The sequence below is a fragment of the Microtus ochrogaster genome, unplaced genomic scaffold (assembly GCF_000317375.1).
Source record: "Microtus ochrogaster isolate Prairie Vole_2 unplaced genomic scaffold, MicOch1.0 UNK17, whole genome shotgun sequence".
Classification (NCBI taxonomy): Eukaryota; Metazoa; Chordata; class Mammalia; order Rodentia; family Cricetidae; genus Microtus; species Microtus ochrogaster.
In genome coordinates, this window is record NW_004949115.1 from 452280 (window position 1) to 478063 (window position 25784).

A 25784-nucleotide genomic window follows, 5' to 3' on the forward strand; every position below is an offset into this window, starting at 1 on the left:
CCTTGGTAATAAACTCTCAGAGGCCTTATAGTTTCTGAGTATTAACATAATGGGATTTTTCAGAGTTCCATGTTTTGAATAGTATTGCGATTGCTTGCTTGAATAAATACTCTGATAGCGGAAAATGTCTTACTTTTAACAGTTAATTCTCGGGAATTATAAATGGATAAACTATCTGGAAGTGAACCGCAGAGTGAATAACTTTGGAAGTGGACTCACTGCATTGGGACTGAAGCCCAAGAACACCATTGCCATTTTCTGTGAGACCAGGGCCGAGTGGATGATTGCAGCACAGACCTGCTTCAAGTACAACTTTCCCCGTGAGTGCCTTGTGCCTTTGACGGGGGCAGGAGGAGCGTTGCTTACATGGGATGTCTGTTCTGAGATGCTTCTGTGTTCAAAGTGGGCTGATAATATAACTCATTGGTAAAGCATTTTTATAGCATACTTGAGACCCTGGATTTGTTCCTCAGCACTGAAAAAAGAACAATTACACAACACACACACACACACACATACACACACACACACACACACTTGAAACAAAGAAGTGGTCCTTAGCTAATTTTCTGTGTGATTATGTCCAGAAAAACATGACTAGGGGCTAAGAAGATGGTTTGGTAGATAAAACACTTGCTATGCAAGCGTGAGGATCTGAATTCAAATCCCTAAAACCAACATAAAGCTGACTGTGGTAGCATAAGTCTGCACTCTTAGCTTTCCTAAGGCAAGATGAGAAGCGGAGACATGAGAAACCTTGGAAGCTCATGGGCTCACTAGCCTGTATGCACAGCAGAACAATAGCAATAAGAGACCCTGTCTCAGAGTGGGAAGTGAAGACCAACACCCAACATTGTCCTTGGATTTCCACACACAAACATACCACGAGCAGATATGTGCCCATACACACACATGCACACACACATACACACTTAGTACACACACAGAATAGATAAATTAAAAATAAACTAATTGCTCCTCTTAAGGATATCAACTTCTAAGACTTAGTTTGGGAACTGAAGCCTAACTATGTATAATTCAGAATTTCATTTTTAAATTAGAAATGAATGATAACTAGACACTGTACAGCAAAAGTGATTTCTTGCAAATATGTAGTTCGTTTTTGCACTTTGAACCCTCTTCTTTGACTTCCTTCACTTTACATACAAAGTCATTCGCCAGCTAGAACTGGCATCAGAGAGAGAAATGGGTCATGTTTCGTGTAAATGGAACATTCTCCCACAGCAGTTTCTGGTTGATAGGCATTTGTTTTTGCCATTGTACAAGCAATACATTTGTTTCAAGATTTTTAGTTTTAATTCTTGTGTCTATGAGTATATGCCTACATTTTATGTAATTGCACTGTGTGCGTGCTTGATGCCCGAAGGCCTGGAAGAGGAATGGGTGTAAACTGTGGATGTTGTGAACTGAACCTTTGTTTGCTGCAAGAGCAGCAAGTCTCTTAGCCACTGAGCCTCTACACCCTCAGGGACTAAGTTTTAAAAATTGAGTTCATAGACATGCCTGTTATACCCTAAGTATTTGGATCTTTCAGGAAATAGAGTCCTGAAGGTTAAGTGTAGGAATCAACTTCCATTTCAAACAAAGGTAGATGCTACAAAAATGTTCTCATATGTCCTGATCGCTCACCTCCAACAAACAGTAGTGAAAGGTGCCTGCTACTGACTGTACAGGCTATTTCTAGTTACTAGCTGAAAGCCGAATCTCCCTGTCTGTTCTAAGTTCAGCAGATGTTACTCTGTTTTAACTGATTTTGCTGTTAGTTTCTTCTATAGTCTGGTGAGTCCTCTGGAACAGATCTACCAGCCTCACCCAAAGTATGGAGATCACCAATGGGATTAGAAATTGAACCCACTGGGAAAGCTTTTTGGAAGGAGTAAGGGCATTGTTTGTGGGTGACCTTCTGACTTGAGATCTTGAAAATTTTCGAAAATTGGCTTATCTATTCCTTTGGGCAATGAGCAGTGAAAGGGAAGTCATTGCTGGGCTGACCTCTGACCCGACTTCTCCCAGGGCCTGTTGACTTTATATATCTCAATTTGATTCCTGGGAATTTGTATGACTAAGTTTGAGGTACCTGAAGACTATGAAATCAAATCACATCATAAAGTACTTTCGTGTCTGTGGTGTTGCTGTCCCTAAGGCCTGGCTTAAATAACATATCAGCCTCAAAGGTGTTAAGTGTACAATTTTCATGTTTACTTTTTATTATGTAGTCGTGACTTTATATGCCACACTTGGCAAAGAGGCTGTAGTTCATGGACTAAATGAATCTGAGGCTTCCTATCTGATTACTAGTGTTGAACTTCTGGAAAGCAAACTGAAGGTGAGTATGAAATTTAATTATTTTAAATTTTAACCAATATATCAAAACATGCTATGTGTATAATATATGTGGTACCATGTGATATTTCAATATATGATCACATTCTGTAATACTCAAAACATCTTAAAACATGTTCCCATACACATTTTTCATTTTTTATGATGAACACATTGAATATACTTTTGAGCTTTTTGAACTATATGATACATTATCAGTATAGCCATTTGGCTATGCAGTAACAGCATATCTTCTTGCTCCATATTCAATTTTAATTTAGTATCTATTAATCAGCTTCTCTATCCTGTCACTCCCCCTGTACTAGCCAGTCTCTACTAACTACTATTCTACCCTCAACTTCTTTGATAAGGTTTTCTTACATTCCACATGGATGAGATTATATGCTGCTTACTTTCTGTGTCTGACTTATTTCACTTACACTAATGATCTGTAGCTGCAACCAAGTGGTTGTAAATAGAAGGCTCTCATTCTGTTTATGTCTGAATAGCTTTCCAGGGTCTATGTGTAACATGTTTTTTTTATCCATCCATCATTTGATAGACTACACCCACTCCTTGACTATTGTGAATAGTAAGGTATTGAACATGAGAGTATACATGTCATTGACATAGTGGCAGGATTTCTGATAGTAAGATTGTTGTAGTCATACAGTAATTTTATTTTGAAGTTTTGGAGGACCTTCTGTACTTTTTTTAAAAAAAAAAAATAATGGCTATGTTAGTGTAGATTTTCATCAACAGTGTAGTGCAAGGATTCCCCTTTCTCTACAGACTTACTGGGAGTGCCTTTTGCCTTTTCCGTGATAGTCAGTCTCTTGGGAGAAAGGTGAAATTTCCTGTGACTTGCATTTCTCCGATGATTAGTGATGCTGAAGATTTTTTCTTGTATGTGCTGTTTATTTGTATGCCTGTTAGCCGTTGATGTAGCTGTTTTCCATTACTTGCTCTTTGGCTTGTTGCTGCTGAGTTTCTGGGTATATACTATGTGTCACATGCAGGGTTTGCCATATTTTGTCCTGCCCTATAGCCTCTTATCATTCTGATTATTATTTTCTTTACTGTTTAGAAACTTTTCAGTTTTACATAATGCCATTTGTATGCTTGTTTGTTTTTTCTATGCTTCTGCAGTTTATCCAAACACTAAACAAAAACAGCAACAATGAAAGAGACCTTTGAACTTCCATGTCCTAAAACCTGTTTTCCAGTCTGAGCCACCTCCCCGGGCCCTGTTGAGCCTCCTGTAGAAGCAATTATTCTTCACCTTCATCTTTTGTATTGAAGTCCATTTTATTTATCTCACTTCTTTGTTATTTCTTTTCTTTGGCTATATTTTGGGGTTTGATTCATTGATTTCACATGTTTTTGAGACTTGACAATGGTTTATTGCACTTTCTCCTTTTTTAATGTAGAATTTGATTTACTATAAACCTCAATTTTGATACTATTTTTTGTAGCCTGTATGTTTTAATATTTTATATCATCATTTTCATTTGTTTCAAGAAAATTTTAAATTTTGTTTTTGATTTTTTTCCGTTGTTTAAGTTATTTAATGTTTGTATTTATGTAGTTTATAAGACTTATTCATTATTGTACTGTGGTCAGAATAGATACTTGACATACCTTTCACTTTAAAAGTTCATTGGAACTTGTTTTGTGTCCTGTCTAATTATTTGTCATGGATTATGTTCCCTGCATTGGTAAGTGGGGACATGGTGTAGGGAGTATGGGAGATATGGGGAGGAGAACTACAAAAACACATTTTGTTCAAAGTATCATGCTATGAAACACATTATATAGTGATTTAAAAGTGAAAAATTGTTTTAAGAAGAAAATGTTTATTGAGCAGCTGTTGGAAGTTTTGTAGGTGCCTATTAGGTTTATTTGTTCTAGATTTTGTTGTTATTGACTTTCTATATGGATAATTTGTCCATTATTCAAAGTGGGTTTTAGGCTGTCGCTATATTGAAATCAGTCATTCTCTTTCTGAATACTTGTTCTATGCATTTGGTGCATATATATTTAGAATTGTTTTCCACTTGCACAATTGATCGCTTAATTTTTTTTTCTTTATTCATTTGGGGGGAGACACATACCACCATGTACATGCCTAAGTTAGAGAACAATTTGAGGGAGTTGCTTCTTTCTACTCTGTAGGATCTAACGCAGGGCATCAGGCTTGGAGGCAAGCACCTTTACCCATCAAGTCATATTTGCCAACCTTGATTCCTTTATCGTCATTTAATGAATGGCCTTCCTTGTTTCTTTTTACTGATTTTGATTTAAAGTCTATTTTACCTAATATGTAGTATATGCATGTCCTTTGAACTGTGAGTTTCTTGTATGCACCATATATTTAGGTAATTTATTTATTTATTTATTTTTTGAGACAGGGTTTCAAGATAACTTTGGCTATCTTGGAACTAGCTCTGTAAACCAGGCTGACTCACAGAAATCCACCTGTTTCTGCCTCCTGAGTGCTCAGATTAAAGGCGTGCGCCACCACTGGCCAGCTAGGTAATCTTAATCCATTCAGTTATTCTGTCTTTTGACTTTAATCCATATGCATTCCAGTTAGCTATCAGAAGGTAGGGCTTTGCTACAACCACTTTGTGGGTCATTTTCTAGTTTTGTTAAGGTCTTATTTCCCTCCCTTAAAATCCTGTGTGTGGTTAAGTGGTTTACTGTAATGACATATTTTGGACCCTTACTTTTTATTTTTGTTTGCCTCTCATTGGTTTTTTGCTTTGTGGTTACCATGGAGCTTACAAAAGTACATTTTGTGACAAGCTACATTAAGATGTTAAGAGATAGGCATATGATCAGAATGATAAGAAACAAAAAGAAAAAATATGCTATTAAGAAAAATATACATGTACTCCTTTTCTGCTGCATTTAAAACTTTGTCTTGTCTAGTTTTGTATTTTTTATGTTGCCTGTCCCTTAGTACCTTAATGTAGTTGCTATTATTTTTGAATGTTTTGGTCTTACCACTTTTCATCCTAAAGAGATTGGTGGCTTATTTAATATGATTACATTATTAGAGCATTCTGAATTTGTCTATAATTACCACAGTGAAATTTACTTAGTGAACATTTTCTAGTCCTATCAGTTAATATTAATTCTGATAGCATGCCAAATTGAATAACTTGGCTTTTATTTCCATTCAACAGGCTGCCTTATTAGAAATCAATCGTGTTAAACATATCATTTATGTGGATAATAAGACTATCAATAAAGCAGAGTACCCTGAAGGGTTTGAGATTCACAGCATGCAATCAGTAGAAGAGTTGGGATCCAAGCCAGAAAACTGTAAGTGAATCAGTTAATTTCCTCATATATTCGTGTTTGTTATTTTAGCAGATTAATAAAAGAAGTGCCGTTAGTAAAAATGCTTGAAGTAATCAAGATTGTATATGACTGGAATTTTCTTTTCTTTTCTCCTGAAGAAGGCAATCTTGACTGAATTTCTTGAAGACAACAAGCAGAGTTTAGGTTAGAGATGAGGCAGGTTTATTTTCTTCAAAAACAATGATTGGAATATGCATTTGTATCATGGAAAAGAAGCCCGGGGGACAAATATTTTAATCTTTTTACTGCTCTGGACAGTTAAGCATGCCTGTTACTCACTTTAGAAGAGTATACGTCCTTTGAAAAGACAGTCCAGAGCAAGCCAGTGCCTCTTCTGACTTGATGCACAGAAATGTAAGAGATCCGTGGAGATTGATACTGTGAGGTTGGTGCGTATTTGACTGGGAAGTTGTGATGAGCAGGGTCTGTTACTGCCAGTTCTGATGATTCACCCGAGCATGACACAAAAGCCCAGAAGATATCTTATCTATCCTCACAGTTTTGAGTCAACATGAATCGCTGGCATTCATATGTATCCAGGATAGATAGGATTCATATATTTTGGGGATACTAGTTTACCTGAAAATCATTATCATAATGTGCCATCATACTTGCAGTTAGTATATATAGAGATATTAGATATGTTGTAGTCTGTGATACCTTACCTGAGTAGGTAAAGTATTATTATGAGGACAAATTTTGCATGCTTACTCAGAAATAGACAGATGAGAAATGTCATATTATGTGCCTGGTCTGAGAAGCACATACTGTGCCAGCAAGTACCAAGTTGCTGGTGTTCAGTCAATCCTCAGATGGCTCTTTGTCTCGGAGCCCACCAATGGCCATGAACATCCTGAAGGAGCAGTCAATATAACCTGTTTAAGTATATAACTTTGACTTTGGTCCTTTCAGTGGTATACCTTGTCGTCACCCCCACCCCAGACAGAGTTTCTTTGTGTAACAAGTCTGGGTTGTCCTGGAACTTGCTCTGTAGAAGAGGCTGGCCTTGAACTCAGAGATCTGCCTACCTCTCCCTCCTGAATGCTGGGAGGGACACACACCATGCCGGGCCCTGAACCATTATTTAGAGCTAAGCAATCTACACAGGATGCTATCCTCTCAAAGCCTTCCCAATTCTGTACATAACTCTGTGAAAAGGCTTGATCAGATGGGGCTTAGGTTGAAAATCCTGAAAATAGACCAGATTGAATTTGAAATCTTTCAGTCAACCAGAATTTGATAACCGTTTTTATTGTTTATTAATCCAGGCTAATTTTTGAAATCTGTGTCATTATGTAAAATGAAAATACCTTGTCAAGTAATTTACCTTTTAAAGTGAAGAAAATGCACTTTTTTGTTTGTGTAGCAAGCATTCCTCCAAATAGACCAACTCCTTCAGACATGGCCATTGTCATGTACACCAGTGGTTCTACTGGCCGACCCAAGGGAGTGATGATGCATCATAGCAATCTGATAGCTGGAATGACAGGCCAGTGTGAAAGAATACCTGGACTAGGGTAAGAGGACCACTCACCTTCTTTAGAAATATATACTGAATTCATTTAAGTTATGAATTTAAAATGTCTTTTCACCGTGGCTAATCTTGTTTCTCTTACTTTATTGTAGCCCAAAGGACACATACATTGGTTACTTACCTTTGGCTCACGTGCTGGAATTGACAGCGGAGATATCTTGCTTTACCTACGGCTGTAGGATTGGCTATTCTTCTCCACTTACATTATCTGACCAGGTGACAAACTCTGTCTTTGTTCATGCTTTATTTAGTACCAAGGTCCCTGTGGCATTAAACATAGCTTTCCATGAATAATGTGGTACTAGCGTTGATTCAAGCCAATATTTTAAAATTACTTTGAAGTAATTACTTTCATCTTTGTATATTAGATTTTACTCTGGAGAACTTATAATGGAAAATAGATTCACTGAACCATTGGTGTACTGTTCAGGACTTTTAATTGGCTCCTGGGAAGAGGTGTACATTTTAGGGTCTAGTTTTCTTCTGAATGTATTCTGGACCAGTGCCGCTAGCACCATCTTTAAATAGAAATTGATTAAAATTACATGTACAGTTTTTGCTTCTTGTTTTATTTAGCCCTACATTTCAGGTTCCTCATACCTATGCGACCAATTGCTATCGTGTTTGACAGCACAGATATCAAACATTTGGCCTTTGCAGAACATTCTGTTGGCTAGCATTGTAGCATCTCCAAGGCCCGCCCTCAGCTTTACATTGACCCAGGTTCTGCTTTCTCTACTGTTCATAGCAGAAAGCCCAGCAATAGACAGCACTCACTCATAGTTTAGGCACATTTGAAATCACACACAGAAAACCGCTTTAAGAAGAGAAAAACAATTGCATTCTACCAGTAGAAGCTATGTGATACTTCTTGTGGATTTCATTGCTTCTTGAGAGCTAGTTTTCTTTCTTTTATTAGACTGGTTCATGTATCATTTATAGGAGATTATTATTTTTATCTACTTTTTTTCAGTGAATGACTTTATTAATCTTCTACCTGTGATTAATCTGAATTTTTTTTTTTTTTGGTTTTTCGAGACAGGGTTTCTCTGTGGCTTTGGAGGCTGTCCTGGAACTAGCTCTGTAGACCAGGCTGGTCTCAAACTCACAGAGATCCACCTGCCTCTGCCTCCCGAGTGCTGGGATTAAAGGCGTGCAACAGTACCGCCCGGCCATTAATCTGAAATTTGAAAACCCAAGTGTTATTTATACATGAAAGAAATTGTGCACATTGATGTTTATATATATGTTTGCTGCCACTTGGCCACTGGCATGGTCCTTACTGTGCTACTAACCAGAATATTATCAAATTATTATTTCTTTCTTTTTTTTTTGATTTTCAAGACAGGGTTTCTCTGTAGTTTTTGGTGCCTGTCCTGGAACTACCTCTTGTAGACCAGGCTGGCCTCGAACTTACAGAGATCCACCCTCCTCTGCCTCCTGAGTGCTGGGTTTAAAGGCATGCACCACCACCGCCCTGCCAAATTGTTATTTATGTGTGATGTTAATTGATGTCCATAGTGGTCATTTTGAGTAACATTTTTGCCTACTGAGTAATCAAAGAAAATTAAAAATGCCTTTAAAGTTCCGGGTGTGGTGGCGCACACCTTCAGCACAGGAGGCTAGCCTGGTCTACAGACTGAGTTCCAGGACAGCCTTGGCTATACAGAGAAACCCTGTCTTGAAAAACCAAAAAAAAAAAAGTCTTCAGTTCTGTTTTAGTGATAAGTCTCCTTTAATGGGGCTTTGTAAAAATTCTTAATTCACTAACATGTCCAATTCTATTTTTATCCTGGATCAGTTTCTCTTCTAGGGAAGGCTGTGATGTGCTAGAAACTAAGCCAACAGAGTAAAATATAAAAATCATGTACTCTTTGCATTTACACTAGATGCTGTAATAAAAGATTAAATCCTATGTGTAAATTCTGTCCTTGTTTTTAATACTTGAATTAGACCCCCACACACACATTTTTGCTAACATCTCTTTCCCTAATTGTATTTTCTTTTTCGTTAATGTAGTCCAGCAAAATCAAGAAGGGAAGCAAGGGTGATTGTACTGTACTGAAACCCACTCTTATGGCTGCTGTTCCGGTGAGTACAGAAGGGTCAGACAAGTAGAAAAGAGTCACTCACACAAGGTCTTGCTTACACTTCTAATTTTTTTTAAAAAGGTAATCCCTTTAGGTATTTGTGTACACTAGCAGAGTAATTTTACTTTGAACTGTTGGCATAGATGATCCGTAAAACCGTAGAAATGACAACAAGGTTGGAATGTATATTGTGAGTGTTTTCTGATGCTTGGAAATTCAAGATGAATTAGAGCAGAGGCAAGGTCCTAATATCTTAAAGCAGAAATGTGCTGTCTAGATCATTTTGTTTAATCTTGTAACTAAAAGCTAAGGCAGTCCTGCGGCATCGCCGAGTACCGAGGCAGCATTTCCAAGGTTCTAGGACAGGTTGGTGATAGAGCTGCATCTAAGGGGCAGGCAGCACCTCTCGCTCACCATACCACATGATACAGTATCTGACCTGTCATCTTCCTGTAATGCTTCCTTCCTAAAGAAATCTACTGATTTCCCAAAGCTCCCAAAAGAGTAATGTTCTATTTCAGATTTGTAAAATTCTTTTAAGAGTACTGGCTGCTCTTCCAAAGGTCCTAAATTCAATTTCCAGCAATCACATAGTGGCTGACTATCATTTGTAATGAGATCTGGTGCCCTTTTCTGGCCTGCAGACATACATGCAAGCAGAACACTGTATACATAATAAATGAACAAATAAATAAAAAAAATATTTTTAGGAAATGGTTAAGACCCCTGCCATATTGTAAGAGAGTCACAAGGTCATAGTAATAAAGGGAAAAGTATCACGATTTGATTCAACACAGGTATTTTCTGCTATATAAAAAAATTTCAAAATTTATTTGAAATGATTTTTAATTATGAGAGCTGAATGAATTCTTTCCATATTAAGATTTTTGCACACAATTTTATTAAATTTCTTTGAGAATAATACAGTATATTTTGATCATACTTTGCTCCACTTCCCCTTTCTTCCAGATCTACTTCTGTATTATCTCCCTACCTACCCAACCTCGAGTTTTATGATTCATTTTATTGTTGATGATGTTGTTTTGCTTTAAACTATTGAGTCCAGTAGTTGTGCCCAGTTATTCTTGGCAATGGGACCTGTGTAGTTGAATTACCCAGGGTTACACCATTGAAGAAATCTGACTCTCCCTTTTCCAGCAGCAAATGCTTCTTAAACTGCCAGTAGGATTTTCTGCCTTGCCTCCATGATGGGATTTTGTTTGGCTTGATCTTGCATAGATCTTTGACATGTTGCAATCACTGTGGGTTGTTAGATGAAACTGCCCAGACGTGTCTGGATTTCTTGAAGTTACTGCCACTTCTGTTTTCTATGGTCTCTCTACCTTCTCTTTTATGAAGATCGCTGAGCTTGCTCGCACCCTCCCCCCCCCTCCCAAGCATCCACAGTCTGTTTTCTTCAAGCTGACCAGTTGAGGATCTGTTAATCACTTTAGGGGTTTGTTTCGTTTTTTAAAGATTTTAGATCAACTTAATATCTTGAAACAAAGTAAATCTTACACTTGCATTGAGTCTTTTTTAAATTAAATGTTTGTTTTTATTTTAGATTGTATTTGTTTATAGGGTGCGGAATGCTAATATGTGTTATCTTTAGTTTCTTAGATGTAGTGAACAAGTCAGTAAAATTTGTTCTGTAGTGAAGGAAATAGGTATGTCCATTATTCTAGATAGACCTCTGCCTAAGAGGTATCAATGTATCAACAAACCAAGACTGTCTTCACTGATGTTGTTGTAGAAGGAGCTGAGCAGGCCTGCTTTTCGTCCTGCCCGGCTCCCACATGGTTAGCTGTAGTGATAGGAGCGGCAGGGCTGCATCCCCAGCACCCCTGCCGCCTGGCTAGCTTATGCCCCAAAATAACAACACACAAATTGTACTCATTATATCTAGCCTTTTCTTGGCTAACTCTCGCACCTGGACTAGCCCATTTCTAATGAGGTATGTAGCACCCCAAGGTGCGCTTACTGGGAAGATTCTAGCCTACGTCCATCCTGGGTCGGAGCTGAATCGTGTCTGCCCAGGAGAGAGGAGCCTGGCATCTCTGAGCTCACTTCCTCTTCCTCCCAGCGTTCTGTTCTGTTTACTCCTCCCACCTATGTTTTAACCTATGAGGGCCAGCCAAGCAGTTTCTTTATTGCTTAACCAATGAAATCAACAGATTGATATATGACACTCCCACATCAGTTAGCTTTACCCGAAATAATCACAGAAACTGTATTCTTTTAAACACTGCTTGGCCCATTAGCTCTAGCCTCTTCTTGGCTAATTCTCATATCTTGATTATCCCATTTCTAATAATCTGTGTAACACCACGAGGTGGTGTCTTACCGAGAAAGATTCAGCATGTCTGACCTGGCAGCTGGCTCCATCGCATCTGACCTCACTTCCCTTCTTCCCAGCATTCTCTTCTGTCTACTCCACCCACCTATGTTCTGACCTATCAGGCCAAGCAGTTTCTTTATTAATTAACAAATGCAAGCAACAGATAGACAGATGACCTTCCCACATCATGTTATAATTTTTTTCAGATTGTTGAATGTTTTGTTTATCTTGCAGGAAATCATGGATAGAATTTATAAGAATGTTATGAGCAAGGTTCAAGAGATGAATTATATTCAGAAAACTCTATTCAAAATAGGATATGATTACAAATTAGAACAAATCAAAAAAGGATATGATGCACCTCTTTGTAATCTGTAAGTACATTTCAAAGACCCTGTAGTTTGAACCTGTATCGTGTTCTGTTTAGTATGGTGTAGTTTAGAATTCAGTTTTTGATAGTTTCCAGTCTGGCTTCAAACTTCTTGACCTAAGTGGAACCTGCCTTCCAAAAACCTGGTACCATGAGCATGTATCAATGTGCCTATAATGTTTTGTGTTTTGAAATCTAAAAGTTGACCGAGTAAATGGCAAATTCACTTGGCAAATTCATTTAGTTTGATTACCATCATGATTAAAACCTCAATTTAGTCTATTCTCAGTCCTACTGTTTATACACAAATGAATAGACTGTGGACTCTGAATTTGATACTTTGACTAATTTTAATAATGAAAAGTAATTATAAATGGGTCTGTTAAAGAAAACTGAGCTCGATAGTGGCAGTGCACACCTTTAATCCCAGCACTCGGGAGGCAGAGGCAGGCGGATCTCTGTGAGTTTGAGGCCAGCCTAGTCTACAAGAGCTAGTTCCAAGACAGGCTCCAAAGTTACAGAGACACCCTGTCTCGAAAAAAACAAAAAACAAAACCCCCCAAAAAACTGGAATATAGTTTTGAATAAAAACATTGAAGTTTAAAAGTTTGTGTGTATAATATATCCTTGTATGTACTCACAAAAGCTGTTTTCTGGATTGTTCTACACATCATTTTCTCTTTTATTGTGTTCATAAAATTATAGTGAGTTAATGAACATAGCATTTAAAGTGCAGCAGTGGAGTTTTTCATGAGAAGGCTCAGAAGATGGTTGACTGAATGTTTCATAGAAAGCTTAAACCTTTTCCCTTGACATCATTTTCTTTTGTTAGCATGTGTCAGAGTATGATCCCAATACTGCACATGTGGATTTGAGCGATGGGATGCTTTTCTGGCTTATGGAGAAGGTGTTATTTGCTGTTGTTGCCTCCCATTATCATATTATTTGGAAATGTCTGTGTTTAGCCCATTTGGAGAACTTTATCACAGTTCCTCGATTAGCTGGGTACCAAGAATAATGTATGGTGGTGTGACTATCACTTCTTTCCCTTCTTTTCAAGGTTACTCTTCAAAAAGGTGAAGGCCCTGCTGGGAGGGAATGTCCGGATGATGCTGTCTGGTGGGGCCCCTCTGTCTCCACAGACACACCGGTTCATGAATGTCTGCTTCTGCTGCCCCATTGGCCAGGGATATGGACTGACAGAGTCATGCGGTGCTGGCACAGTTACTGAAGGTAAGCATTGATCATGTCCCAGCATCACTGAGACAGCTGAGCTTACTGTAGAATTCCTTTTTTCCTTTTCAAGACAAACACAATTCCTTTTAAGTAATGCAGGGTTTGTTATAAGCATTAGTTTCATAAATTGCTTAAAGTACCATGTATCTACCCTTGATTTTTTTAAGCCTCATAATTCTGTCATGTTGGTTTAATTTTCCTTCTGTAAATACTTTTTTAAAAATAGTAATTTTGATTCTATCAAAATGTCATATATTAATGCAACAGATTTTTGTCATATCTATACACCACTACATCCCTCCAACTTCCCCTATGGCTCTCCACTCTTTCTCCCCTGCTTTTATTATCGAGAGCCACAAGTCCACTGATTTGTAGGCAACCTAATAAATAGCCAATAGCTCCTTTGCCAAGGGTGGAGGCTCTGGGACCTTTTGGAATTTTGACTAGCTTAGTCCTGTGCAGGTCTTGTATAGAAAGCATAGCTGCTGTGAGTTGATATTTACAACAGCCATGTCATGTTCAGAAATGATCATTACACACACATACACACAGCCATTGGCTCTTCCCTGCTTTCTACTCCCTCTGAGATGTCCCCTGCACATCAGATGGAAGAAGATGGTTAGAGTTTGGTGGTTCTCAACCTTCCTAATGCTGTAACCCCTTAACACAGTTCCTCATGTTGTGGTGACTCCCAACCATTTTCGTTGCTACCTCATAACTATAATTGTATTTCTGTTATGAATCATAAAATTATTTTTGGAGGTAGAGGTTTGTTGAAAGTGTCGTGACCCAGAGGTTAAGAATCACTGTTAGAGATGATTCCTTCATGACGAAGCTCTCAGAGCTCCTTACACTAGGCACTTAAAGCCATTATGGTTCTCTGAATTAACCACTACCCACTGAAAGAAGAGGTTCCCTAGCCAAATTTGAGAGCAGCACTGATCTGTGGGTATGCACTCAAAATAGAAAGTTTAATGATAATCGCCTTGCACAGTTGTGGTCTTGGAATGAAGTGTCCTTCCTATACCCCACTTTTTAACTTTGTCTTCTGTTACCTTCGATTTCCAAAGGCAGGGTGTCTCAGTCTTGAACCTATTCACATTTTTGGACCACATAATTCTTTGTTTTTGCATTCTCTTGTCCACTGAAGGGTTTCAACAGTCACATTGCTAGTAGTAACCTGCTCACCATGTTGTCAAAAGAAAACCTATCTCCAAATATTGCCACCTGTCTCTTTAGCACACAAAAAATCATGCCAGGTTGAGAAACATTTTTTCTGGTTTGAACCTGTGTGGGTTTGTAATGCCTCGCAGTCTGAATTCATATCTGCATTAGCCCAGTTGTTACCAGTTGGTAACGGGAAAAATTTTCTTCAATAGAGTATTATATTCAAGGACAGGCCTCATGCTCAGGAGTCTAGACAAAATGGACTTTTGTGTGCGTATTTGCACTTTTTTGTGTGTGCGGGGGGGGGCATTTCTGCAGCCTAGGAACCTTTTTTGAGTCAGATTACTATCACTTCCTACTGGTTATGTCCAAAATTAATACTCCTTTTCCAAACTGTCAAGTTATTGCTAAATTATTTGCCTGTGTCAGTGTTATTATATCTTTAAAATCATTCTCGGAATTAATCAACTTTGAAGTCCTCAAACTGTTTACTGTCTTTAGCTTTCATCAGATCTTCCCATTTGTTCACTAGGTTGATCTTTCCCACCCTTGTTACTTCAGTTGGCTCTGAAATGACAGCCCTTACTCCATCCTCTGCTTTGATTTGGCACATCTACCCCACGCACCGCATGGCAGATCAATTGAATCTAAACACACCTTTACCTAATTTTTAATGTGTATTCCATCTAGCACTCGTGCATCTATCTAGCCTGTCTCCTCTCTCAAGGCAAGTCAATCGTCTCTCTCTTGACATACGTAGACTTTGGTTCATAACCCCACTATAATATATTTCTTTTCTTTTGGAATGCCCTTTTTGTTGGCTAGTCATAGCTAGTCATTATTGTCCAACTTTTATAAGGTCTTTTCTGGCTATATCATTTCCCACTGGTCTTTCTGGTACCCAGAGTCTTACAGTGCTTGTTACAGAAGTCTCCAGATGAAAGCACAGCCAGTGAGCAAAGCAATGCAAGTAATCCCAATGCAGATTAGAGAGTGTGGTCCTAAAAGAGGGAACATACTAGTAGATTTTAATGTGTGTGTGACTATATCTGAGGTAGATGTATCCATGGGGGTATGATGAGCATAAGCATTATGGAATGGATTTTTTTTTTAATTTTTGGGGTTGTAATTTAATTAAACATTACATTTTTTTCTTCTCTTTAGCCCCTCCAAACCCTTTTTATCACCGTCCACAATCTCCTTTGTTTCTTTTTTCCCTATGATTGCCTAGAAAACCCCACAAAATGGGAATGTAACTCACATTCAAAAGTCACAACGTAAATGACATTGTGAATCCAAAGTTTTTTGAGGATCCTTAGGTTTTGCACATTGTGGGAAAATGTCTTGGCTTTGATGCAATGGGAACAGCCTATGCTGTTAAATATCAGGGACATTTAATCACAAAGGACATTCTCACTATCATGAGAATCAGCATCCGAGACACAGCTGCAGCTTTCCTGGTTCTCTTGTGTTTCTTGGTTTTCTCATATCTAACTCCTTTTTGAGACTACTCAGTGTCCGGTTATTGATTTCATGACTGTCTGTGGGATAAGATAACTGGTAATTTTCCAACCTGGAGCTATTTGGTAAAGGCTGGAGTCTGGACTTGTCATAGGCTCTTTTTAGTGCTGACATCCTTCTAGCTTTTCAGGTCATTTCTGTCATCACTTGTACATGCAGACGAGGACTTACGTGTTCTCCATACTGTTTCACATACATTTCTCCCTGGGTAGCTTGCTGATGGTCAGGTCTCTGAGGGCTGGGTCTCGTTATCTTTTGTATGTTAGCTCACAATGCTTAATATAGTACTGGATTCATAATAAGCCATCTGTGAAGATGTGATTATTGCTGAGAGTAGTCACAGATTGCCAAGGAAGGGCTAATTAATGCCATGATGATGATGATGTTTGAGAACAATTAAAAAGTTTCTTGACCATTCTGTTTGTGACAAGTATTAGTAAACACATTTAATCTCTCCAGTATGCACTTATATGAAGTCAGTGTTTTTATAGGTGAAGAAATGGAGACTAAGAAATTCATAGCGAGGGGACTGGAGAGATGGCTCAGAGCTTAAGAGCATTGCCTGCTCTTTCAGAGGTCCTGAGTTCAATTCCCAGCAACCACATGGTGACTCACACCCTTCTGTAATAAGATCTGGCGCCCTCCTTTGGCGTGCGGGCATACATCGAGGCAGAATGTTGTATATATGTATATTTATTTACTATGGTAAATAAATAAATCTTTATAAAAAAGAAATTCATAGCGATAGAGCAAGAATTCTCATCACATTCTGTCTTAGCAGAATCCTGCGTAGATGATGATGGACCTAGTTCTTCACTTGTAGCAGAACTTTGTTTAAAATGTAATCATCAAAAGTACAGCCCAGAAAAGCAAGAATGCACTGAAGAAATGGAAATCCTAACCCTAAAAAATGAAGAGTTGGCACTCCCCCGTGGCTTCTTCTGTCATCTTTAGACTGTTTCTGGTGGCTTTATGTGGACTTCAGAATGATTGTCTACTGATGATTTTGTCACCTTTTCTCCCACAGTTACTGACTATACTACTGGAAGAGTTGGAGCTCCTCTTATTTGCTGTGAAATTAAGCTGAAAGACTGGCAGGAAGGTAAGAGTGTGCCACAAGCTCGAGTGGCTCTAGATATGCTGGAAATGTCTGCATGCACTCTAGATGTCTGCAGCCTCAGGACTGCCTGCTGCCTGGGGTTTTTCTCTGTTTGGTGGGGGATATGTCTAGATTTTAGCCACTGTGGTTTTTTGTGTTTTTTTTTTTAATTTAGGAAATACTTGATGGCAAGGTGAGGGAAAGAGTCTGATTGGATCGTTCCCTGGCAAGATCCTGACCTTAGCAGATTTCTGTAGTCAAGACTCATCTATGTAGCTATTTGCAGTAAATATTTACACAAATACTTACGGAGGCAGTGCATTTAGAGGAAGCCAGAACCATATACATACTATTGATAATTCTTATTATAAAGAGCTAGAGACAGAAGTAAACCGATTTTTCTATGATGGACATGATAAACTATAATAAAATACATTAATTACAGCAAATTGGTTTATTAAATAAATAGACAGCCTTGCTATGCCAGAAAGAATTGATAATAACTATCAAACAGTGATTGTCTTGCCCCTGTTTAAACCCATAAAATTTCCCTCCAGTTCCCATGGCCTCCACTTCTCTCTTGCTTAATGGTATTGCCTTCCTTAGGTACTTGCTGTCCCTTACCTTTCACTGAAACTTCTCTGAGCATAAAACCTGAGAAGTGTTGATAAGCACACATTGATGGTTTACTTACAACAGCTTTAAGTACTGCTCTTGTTTGGGATGGTCTCATCGTATGAGTCCTGTGAACTCTAAGATTTAACTATGTCCTCTGTATGTCATGGCAGGTTTGGGTACGAGGTTTTTTAGTGGTGATGTAGAGTTCTCCAGTGCCTTCAAATTGTTCACCTGTTAGACTCCTGTAACTGACTAAATGTAAGCTAAGAGTCTCCCATAAACACAGTATATAATTAAGAATAGCAAAGCTTTAAGAATTAATGAAGGGTTTTTGAGATGAATGACTCAATGGCTAAGTGCACTTATTTCCAAGCCTGATGATCGTTGGGAAAGAACCAACTATCGCAAGTTTTTCTCCGACTTATGTGCAGTGTGGCACGTGAATATATGTGCAAGAGCACACGGGCGAGCGCACGGGCACACACACACACACACAATTGTAATGAAGAATTTATAAAAGCAGATAAATTTTGCTTTAGGATAATAATTGATTTCTTTAATTTTTTTTTTAATTTAAAAAAATTATTTCTAGGTGGTTATACAGTTCATGATAAGCCAAACCCCAGAGGTGAAATCGTGATCGGTGGGCAGAATATCTCCATGGGATATTTTAAAAATGAAGAGAAAACTGCAGAAGATTATTCTGTGGATGAAAATGGACAGAGGTGGTTTTGCACTGGTGATATTGGAGAATTCCATCCTGATGGGTGCTTACAGATTATAGGTCAGTGTATTCTCTTCTCTATGGTATCTTTCATTTTGTGACTTCAGTGAGCCTGAAAGACAATATAGGTCCATTCATCCACAGGGTTGATGGATTAATTGGTTACAACTTTCTGCAAGTTACTTTACTTATGCCCTCATGCTTGAGCTCTATCTTTACCCCAACCTCACAGGGCAGCTGCTGGTGTTGGTTTACATAAATGTAAACTGTTCAGAGAAGTAGCTGAATCTTTTTAAGTAGTAGTAATAGTGGTAGCAGTCTTTGAGGTGGGGAAAATGGACAGGAAAAGAAATAACTGATTCAGTGGGTAAACCAGGGGGCCAGAGGTTGAGGCGTTGGATGTCCTTTTTTGATCACTTTCTGGGAAAACAAAAATAATTGAAGATTTGTTTTAACTCTGTGAGACTCCGTGGAACCACTTTCTGTGACACACACACACAATTTTAGGCCTTGCCTCCCTGTTATTGCTCAGTGATCACCATGCATCCATGTTTTCCTGTTTCTATTGGCTCTAACTGTCCATGAGAGTTTGAAAATGATCATTTCAATCTTCAGAACCAGTCTATTCTTTTGAAAATGAGTGTTGCTTTGGCATTTTCTTTACTGGGCTTACAGAAGTAGACATTTTCATTTAAAATACAACTCCAAAAGTGACTCCAAGCAAATGCTATGTTCACTTTAAACAGGCAAAGGCACTATCTAGTTGTGAGTGCCACTCTGCAGGGCCTATCCTGTCCTTGCTTGCTTTGCTGCTGGACTCACACATAGTATCCGAGCAGAATGTAATTAGAGATTTCCTGGGAAGCTTTGTCTTCACCTCTAACACTGACTCATTTAAAAAACTGCTAAGCTTTTTTTTTCATGATATTACATTCATAGTTCTTTTTATCCTCATCTATTGGGGACTAAACCTAGGTTCTTTTTTTTGCTGGAGGAGTACTGTATTATGGATCTACATCCTAAGCTAAGCTCTCCTTTATTCCCTGCCAGCACCAACTGTTTTTTAGACATGATTATATTATGTTGTGCAACCTGGTGTTGACTGTGGTTTCTGTCCTGCCTGGTTCCCGCAGTCCTTTATCCCAAAGAATCACACAGAGGTCTACATTAGTTATAAATTGATTGGCCCATTAGCTCAGGCTTCTTATTAACAATTCTTACATCTTATATTAGCCCATTATTCTTGTCTGAGTTAGCCACATGGCTTGGTACCTTTTTCGGTGAGGCAGTCACATCTTCCTCTGTGGCTCCATCACGACTGCAGAATGAGCTTTACTCTTCCCAGAATTCTCCTGTTCTCATCACCCTGCCTCTACTTCCTGCCTGGCTACTGGCCAATCAGCATTTTACAAGATACAAACCGTCCCACAGCAACCTGGCCTTGAACTCACAACCTCCTGCTTCAGACTCCTAAGAGTAGGAGTTGTACCCATGTGTCAGCATGCCTGGCCTCTCTTCAATTTGTGTGTGCATATGGGTTTTGTACTTATTCATAGGTGGCACATAGATGTGTGGGTAAACCAGGGGGCCAGAGGTTGAGGCATTGGATATCCTTTTTGATCACTTTCTGGCTTATTTTGTTAGATTTTCTCACTGAACCTGAAACTCATCAATTTGTCTGGACTCCCTGGCCAATGAGTTTTAGGAATCTACATGTCTATGCCTTTTTCCCAGGACTGGGCTTATAATTACATGCCACTGCCCAGCTTTGATGTGGGTGCTGGATATCTGACTAAGGTCACTATGCTTTCATGGCAGGCACTTTATAGACTGTCCATCTCTGTAGCCCGTGTGTGTGTGTGTGTGTGTGTGTGTACTACAGAATTTTTATGATGTTGATGCCGTGCATACAACCTTACAATTGTGCATTATAGACAAAAGTAAACAATTGTGATCCAAATATATAAATATTGTTAACATAGATATGCACATAAACCATGCATGCGCACAAGATTTTCACAGTGTTGCTGTAGGTTTAAAATGGAAAAGGAAGCCGTTAGATTTAGTAGAATGTCAGAAAGGTTCATTGTAGAGAAGTCCCTGTCACAGTCTTTTTTAGAAAAGCAATTTGTTTTACACACGAGTATAGTGCATGTTGATCACAACCCTCCTCCCTCATCCTCCTACTCCCCTGCCTCCCTGCTATTGCTCTTGGTAGACAGCACATCATTCACGCAAAGGATTTTCAGCAGGCTGACAATGATTGAAGTTGAGGCATCCTATGACAGTACTTTCTTGTGGCACTGTCACTTTACAAAGAAAATGTCAAATGGGGAAGATGGGAATTAGCATCTGTTGAAGTGCTGATATGCAAGATACTATGACATGCTTCTGGGAGGTCGGCAGTGTGAGTGATCCCTGCCATAAACGCCAACCATCATGGCCTATACCAGACGAAACTCCCATTCGAATTTAATTGTCCAAGTTCTGTTTTTTCCCTTACCTTCACTATAATCAGTTCGGAGAAGATCATTTTTATTAACTTTTTCATGTAGTGTTTTGATCATGTTTCTACTTCCTCCAAGTCCTCTCGGATCTTACCCACCCCACTTTGTGCTCTCACACACTTGCACACTCTTTTAATGGGGGTAGGGAAAAAATACCATGGAGTCTTCTTTTTCTGTGTGGGCTTGATGGAGGAAGGCCATTGGTTAATTAAATAAAGAAGCTGCTTGCCCTGATAGGTTAGAACGTAGGGGAGAGGAGTAAACAGAGCAGAATGCTGGGCGGAAGAGGAAGTGAGGTCAGACTCGACAGCTCTCCTCTCAGGGGCAGACGCCTCGGAGAGACACGATGCTCCACTCTTGCGGGCAGAGGCGAGAGCTCTGCTCTCTGAGGCACACGTGATGAAGCTCCGACCCAGGATGGACGTGGGCTAGAATCTTCCCGGTAAGCGCACCTTGTGGGCTACAGCAGATTATTAGAGATGGGCTAGTTCAGGTGCGAGAGTTAGCCTAGAAGAGGCTAGATAGAAATGGCCAAGCAGTGATTAAAAGAATACAGTGTCCGTGTAATTATTTCGGGGCATAAGCTAGCCAGGCAGCCGGGGAGCGGCTGGGGTGCTAGGGACGCAGCCCCGCTGCTCCTGTTTTAACATGGGCTGACTACTCTTAGGGATGGGGCCTGCCCTGCTATGTGGTTGATATACCCAGTGACACTCCACTGGAGAAATGATTTGAGACAGACTCTTGCTATGTACCTCAGACTGGACTTGAACCCACTATGTAAACCACGCCTGTGCAGAACTTACGACACTCTTGCCTTACACACCAGGTGGATCTTTATAAGAATACCTGAGTCACTTTTTTTAGTGATATGCATGGGAAAATTATATATATGGCAAGATTTTAGAGGAAATACCTTTGTAAATAAAGACTATGGTGATAAAATTGAAATAGAGTCAGAATTGTACATTCCTTAATGAAACATTGTGGATCTGTATTTTTTTTTCTTGAAAATAGATTCTTCTTTCATACAATACATCTGGCCATAGTTTTCCCTCCCTTCACTCTTCCCAGCTGCTCCTCACTCCCCCCTCCCCTCTCCCCTGGATTCACTTCCCTTCCATCTTCCTTCAGAAAAGAGCACGCCTCTGAGAGACAGTGACCAATGTCCTATTTAACCTGCGGATCCATATTTTTTATGATTCCAGATCGTAAGAAAGATCTGGTGAAGTTACAAGCAGGAGAATATGTGTCTCTTGGGAAAGTAGAAGCAGCCCTGAAGAATTGCCCACTGATTGACAACATCTGTGCTTTTGCCAAAAGGTATCTCTTTGTTTATTTGCTTGCTCGCTTGATTTCTTTGTGTAGCCTTGGCTATCCTAGAACTATCTGTGTAGACCAGGCTGACTTGTGCCTCTCAAGTGTGGAGATTAAAGGTGTGAGCCACTACTGCCTGGCTGGTGACTCTTTTTAAAAGTATTATATGTATTTGTTTATTTGTTTGTTTGTTGGGGGTGCTCATGTGGGTCAACTTGTAGGAGTTCTCTCCATCACCATGTGAGTCCTGGAGAACAAACTTAGATATCAGGCTTGATCACTATTTTGCCAGCCAAAGAGTAGTTGTGTTTTGTGCTTCAAATACTTACAGTATTAGGAACATTATAAAATCAATTTGGTTGTGTATAAGCATGCAGATACCATCAAACTCCGCTTAGAATTTTGATTTGGGTTGGGAAAATTAACGTGAATGTTCTTGGATTTATTTAACAGCACAGATACCATTTCAGTAACATATTGTAGTTCTTTATTAGACATCTACCGTGTCTTGCTAAGTGTCTATTTAACTTATGCTGCAAGTTCTTTCATGTAGGATTCATAGCAGCTGAGACTTAGCATGAATAATTTCTCTAACAGTTTACTCACCCCATGATAATACACAGTTAATACATGATGGGGTGAGTTTTTAGTTTACAGTTTTCTAAGTTAAAAGCCTTCAAGATTGAACCACTTGCTTCTTTATTAATATCATATAATATGTATATTTAGCATTACCTTACTGTACTGTTAGATTGAATAACTCACAGGTAGTTTTGCTCATTTTGATTTCTGTTTTATTATCTAATTTTTTTCAGTGACCAGTCCTATGTGATCAGTTTTGTGGTTCCTAACCAGAAAAAGTTGACCCTTTTGGCACAACAGAAAGGGGTAGAAGGATCTTGGGTTGATATTTGCAATAACCCTGCCATGGAAGCTGAAATACTGAAAGAAATTCGAGAAGCTGCAAATACTAGTGAGTAATGGAATTGCTAAGCTGTTGAAGTCCATAACACTCACCTAATCAATATTTTGTAAATTGCACTAAAACATTCATGCATGTATGTAATGCATTTTGGTCATATCCGCTCCTTACTACTGCCATTTGGCCCCCTTAAAACACTTCTCTCCCAACTCTCTAAAACCTCAAGTATTATGTGTATATAAAATCAAGTTACCAATTAAAGAATATGTAATTTTTTGTTCCTTAAGAATTTTTATCATGTATATAATGAATTTTAATCATATCTATACACCTTAAACTTCCCTCCAATCCTCTCCAGCAATGAGTCTCCTTTCCAACTTTATGTCCTCCCTCCCCCCCATCGTCTAGATAGGATTTCTCTGTATAGCTCTAACTGTCCTGGAACTAGCTCTGAGGACCAGACTGGGCTCAAACTCACCCACACAGATCTGCCTGCCTCTGCCTCCCAAGTGCTCTCTTCTTTCCTTTTTACTAGCCTACTAACTCCAGTTAGTACTGCTCACCTGCGTGTGAGTGCGGGCGCTACCCACAGAAGTGTGGGCAATCTATCAGTGGCCACACACCCCACAAGAGATAGCAACTGCCAGGACTCCTCAACTAAGGTTGGGGGCCTCGTGAGACCCTCTGCCGTCCATTTTGAAATTTTGACTGGCTGGATCTTCTATAGGCTGTGGGTGCGCTTGTTCCACGGCTATTTCTCATAGGAAAGACAGCCTTTCAGAGCTCTCTGCCCCACATCCTCCTCTGCTTCTCTTCTCTAAGAATAATTGGACTTTCCCATCCAGTGCCTTTCCTCTTGTTTCATTGACTTCATTTTGAAGTCAATAGCTTTATTTTTATTTGAAACAGTATCTCATTGTGTATCCCTGGCTAGCCTAGCGCTTACTAATTAAATCAGGATAGCCTGAAACTTGGAGTGATCCTCTCACCTCTGCCTCCCAAGTAAAGAAATTATTTTCAGGTATTTATTTTTCAGGAATGGTAGAGAGTAACCCTGCATTCCCTATGTTGAATTGCGAGCTATTTGTCTAGTTTTTAATCTGTCACTTAATTTTAAAGATGAAAATAACAACTTCCTAATTATCAGTTAGCTATAATTGTCAAATACTGGACAATATAGAAAGATATAAGGAAATAACTCAGTCCCCTGGCAATTGCCTTCTGGTGCATCCCCCTTGACTTTGTCAGAATTGTCTGCATTTTTGAAGTCAGTAGCTGTATAATTTTATTATCATTTTGTATGTCTAAAGTTTTTTCAGTATATAAATATTTAATCTGTTTGATTTTTAGGTGAGTAGCACTTTCTTCCACTTTAATAAAGCTTAACACATCTTTTCTGCAAAATAATATTTTTGAGTGTATATGTGTTCAGGTGAGTGCATGTATGCTGGTAGACATGCTTGTGGGGGCTAGAGATGATTCCTTGAGAAACAGAGACCTGTGACTCCCCCTCAGTAGGCTAGACCTGGAACCGCCAGGCCTTTCCTTACTTCTCCCCAACTCTGAGAGAGAAGTACATGCCGCCACACCCAGCTTTTCTAGTAGATGTTAGGGGTCAGACTCAGGCCCTCATACTTGTGTGACAGCAGTTTAGTACCTGAGCCATCTTCTCAGCCTGTGTGGGACTGTTTTCTTGGTGTGAATTCCTAGATTGGAATTTTGGAGACAAAAGGAAATGACATTAAAGGTTTTTTTTTTCTCCCAAATACTGAAGTGGTCCCCATATCAGGAAAGCTTCTCTAGCTTGTGGGGAAGACAGGGTTCAAGACAGGGTTTCTCTGTAACTTTGGAGCCTATTCTAGAACTAGCTCTTATAGACCAGTCTGGTCTCGAACTCACAGAGATCCGCCTGCCTCTGCCTCCTGAGTGCTGGGATTAAAGGCGTGCACAGTCATACCCACCTGTTCCACTGGCTTTTATTTCTGTTAAAGACATATCTGCTGCCACATTTCTCTTTATTTTAAAAGACAACAGATTTCATTTTGGTTTTAAAATATAGGTTATAGTCTTAGTTTTTTTAACCTCAATTTGTCTATTTTCTCCTAAGAACTTTCTGAACCCTGAATGAGCACTATAAAAATTTCAATAACTGTTTTCTATGAAAACAATCACATTATTAAAGTACTTAAGTATATAGTGTGCCTTGATACTTTGTTCGTGGTAATAAATAAATTTTATGTTACTGTCACCAGGCTCTGAGAACTTTTGACACACATTCTGATTTTTCTTTCAATGTAGTATTTCATAGACTATTTCACTGGAAGTGTCCCTCCAGTTATCCTTAGTCATTCTTTTGAGACTTCTAATGAGGTAGAAGTTACTTGAATCGGTGTGTATTTAACTGTATGAAGCTAACTGGGGAAAGCAAAGCTGAATTGTATATAGAAAGCAGAAGAAAAATCCCAGGACCCAGCAGACGCAGACCCCCCATAGCTTTCCTGCTTGGAGTGAGATATGTTAATTAAAATAGATGATTTGCATACTAAATGATAATCATAAGCCTGTAACTCTAGCTCCAAAGATCCCAGTTTCTTCCCCTGGCCTATATGGGTTGCATATTTATGTTATGCTC

The 25784-nt window shown here is 39.0% G+C and overlaps 1 protein-coding gene across 3 annotated transcripts in view; it reads left to right on the top strand.

Moving 5' to 3' along the window:
• Acsl4 (acyl-CoA synthetase long chain family member 4) overlaps positions 1-25784 on the top strand; it is a 77372-nt gene that overhangs the window by 47765 nt on the left and 3823 nt on the right. For all 3 annotated transcript variants that reach the window (XM_013353842.2, XM_005367334.3, XM_005367335.3), the window contains exons 4-15: positions 143-320; positions 2238-2347; positions 5535-5673; positions 7079-7229; positions 7339-7462; positions 9266-9337; positions 11909-12048; positions 13105-13277; positions 16996-17070; positions 18278-18469; positions 22122-22236; positions 23046-23203. In XM_013353842.2, the coding sequence (XP_013209296.1) occupies positions 143-320; positions 2238-2347; positions 5535-5673; positions 7079-7229; positions 7339-7462; positions 9266-9337; positions 11909-12048; positions 13105-13277; positions 16996-17070; positions 18278-18469; positions 22122-22236; positions 23046-23203 (1627 nt within the window). The remainder of the gene's footprint in view (positions 1-142; positions 321-2237; positions 2348-5534; positions 5674-7078; positions 7230-7338; positions 7463-9265; positions 9338-11908; positions 12049-13104; positions 13278-16995; positions 17071-18277; positions 18470-22121; positions 22237-23045; positions 23204-25784) is intronic.